Source organism: Bison bison, unplaced genomic scaffold (assembly GCF_000754665.1).
Source record: "Bison bison bison isolate TAMUID 2011002044 unplaced genomic scaffold, Bison_UMD1.0 scf7180017864191, whole genome shotgun sequence".
NCBI classification, from domain to species: Eukaryota; Metazoa; Chordata; class Mammalia; order Artiodactyla; family Bovidae; genus Bison; species Bison bison.
Window position 1 is genome coordinate 257,120 of NW_011494763.1, and position 680 is coordinate 257,799.

Sequence of the window (680 nt, forward strand, 5' to 3'; positions counted from 1 at the left end):
TCCTCCTGCCACACGATCCCCTCCGGGAGGTCTGAGCAGCGGCGGGGGCAGCGGTTGGCACAGCTGACCACCTCCATGCCTGCAGGGCAGCCCTCCTCTGGGCAGACAGGAAGACCAGAGTCAAGAGGCCCTGAGCCCTGGGACTCGGGAACCCTCCCCCTGCCCCATGGGGGCCACCCTGACCTCCGTGAAACCGTATGACCCATCCCTCCCCTCCCCCAGGCTGGTGCCCAGGGAAGCCTGGGGTCCTGGGGAGACCCTGGGGGTCCTGAGGACACACTGAGTGACAGTCAGTTCCTCTCACTGTGAGTGCCCAGAACCTAGCCTGCTCCTGAGAAGTGTTTGTGAGGTGGACTGAATGCGTGCATCTAAAAGCCAGCATTCTCACTTATGTGGCTCCTTTGTGTTCATCCAGAGAAGGATGGAAGGGATGGGGGGTGATCAGTGTGGGGGGTGGTCCTAATAGAGGTGGTGGGCCTTAGAGTACAGGGTCCATAGGGTCAGTGAGCTTGGAAGTACCAACTTCAGAAGGAGCTGGAGCTCGGAGTGGGGGGCAGGGGTGACAACCTGGCTGGCTCAGTGGACCTCCCAGGCACCAGGTATCTCAAGACTGTTATCCTCAAACCCCCTGAAACTCTTGACCGGGTGGTTCCAGGAACTGAAGCGGGGGGGGGGGGGCC

The 680-nt window shown here is 61.5% G+C and overlaps 1 protein-coding gene across 1 annotated transcript in view; it reads right to left on the bottom strand.

The window, feature by feature from the left end:
• The window catches only part of SSPO (SCO-spondin), a 53,626-nt gene that overhangs the window by 11,063 nt on the left and 41,883 nt on the right, over window positions 1-680 (bottom strand). Inside the window, 1 exon segment of the mRNA XM_010843882.1 lies at window positions 3-97. Coding sequence (XP_010842184.1) covers window positions 3-97 — 95 coding nt within the window.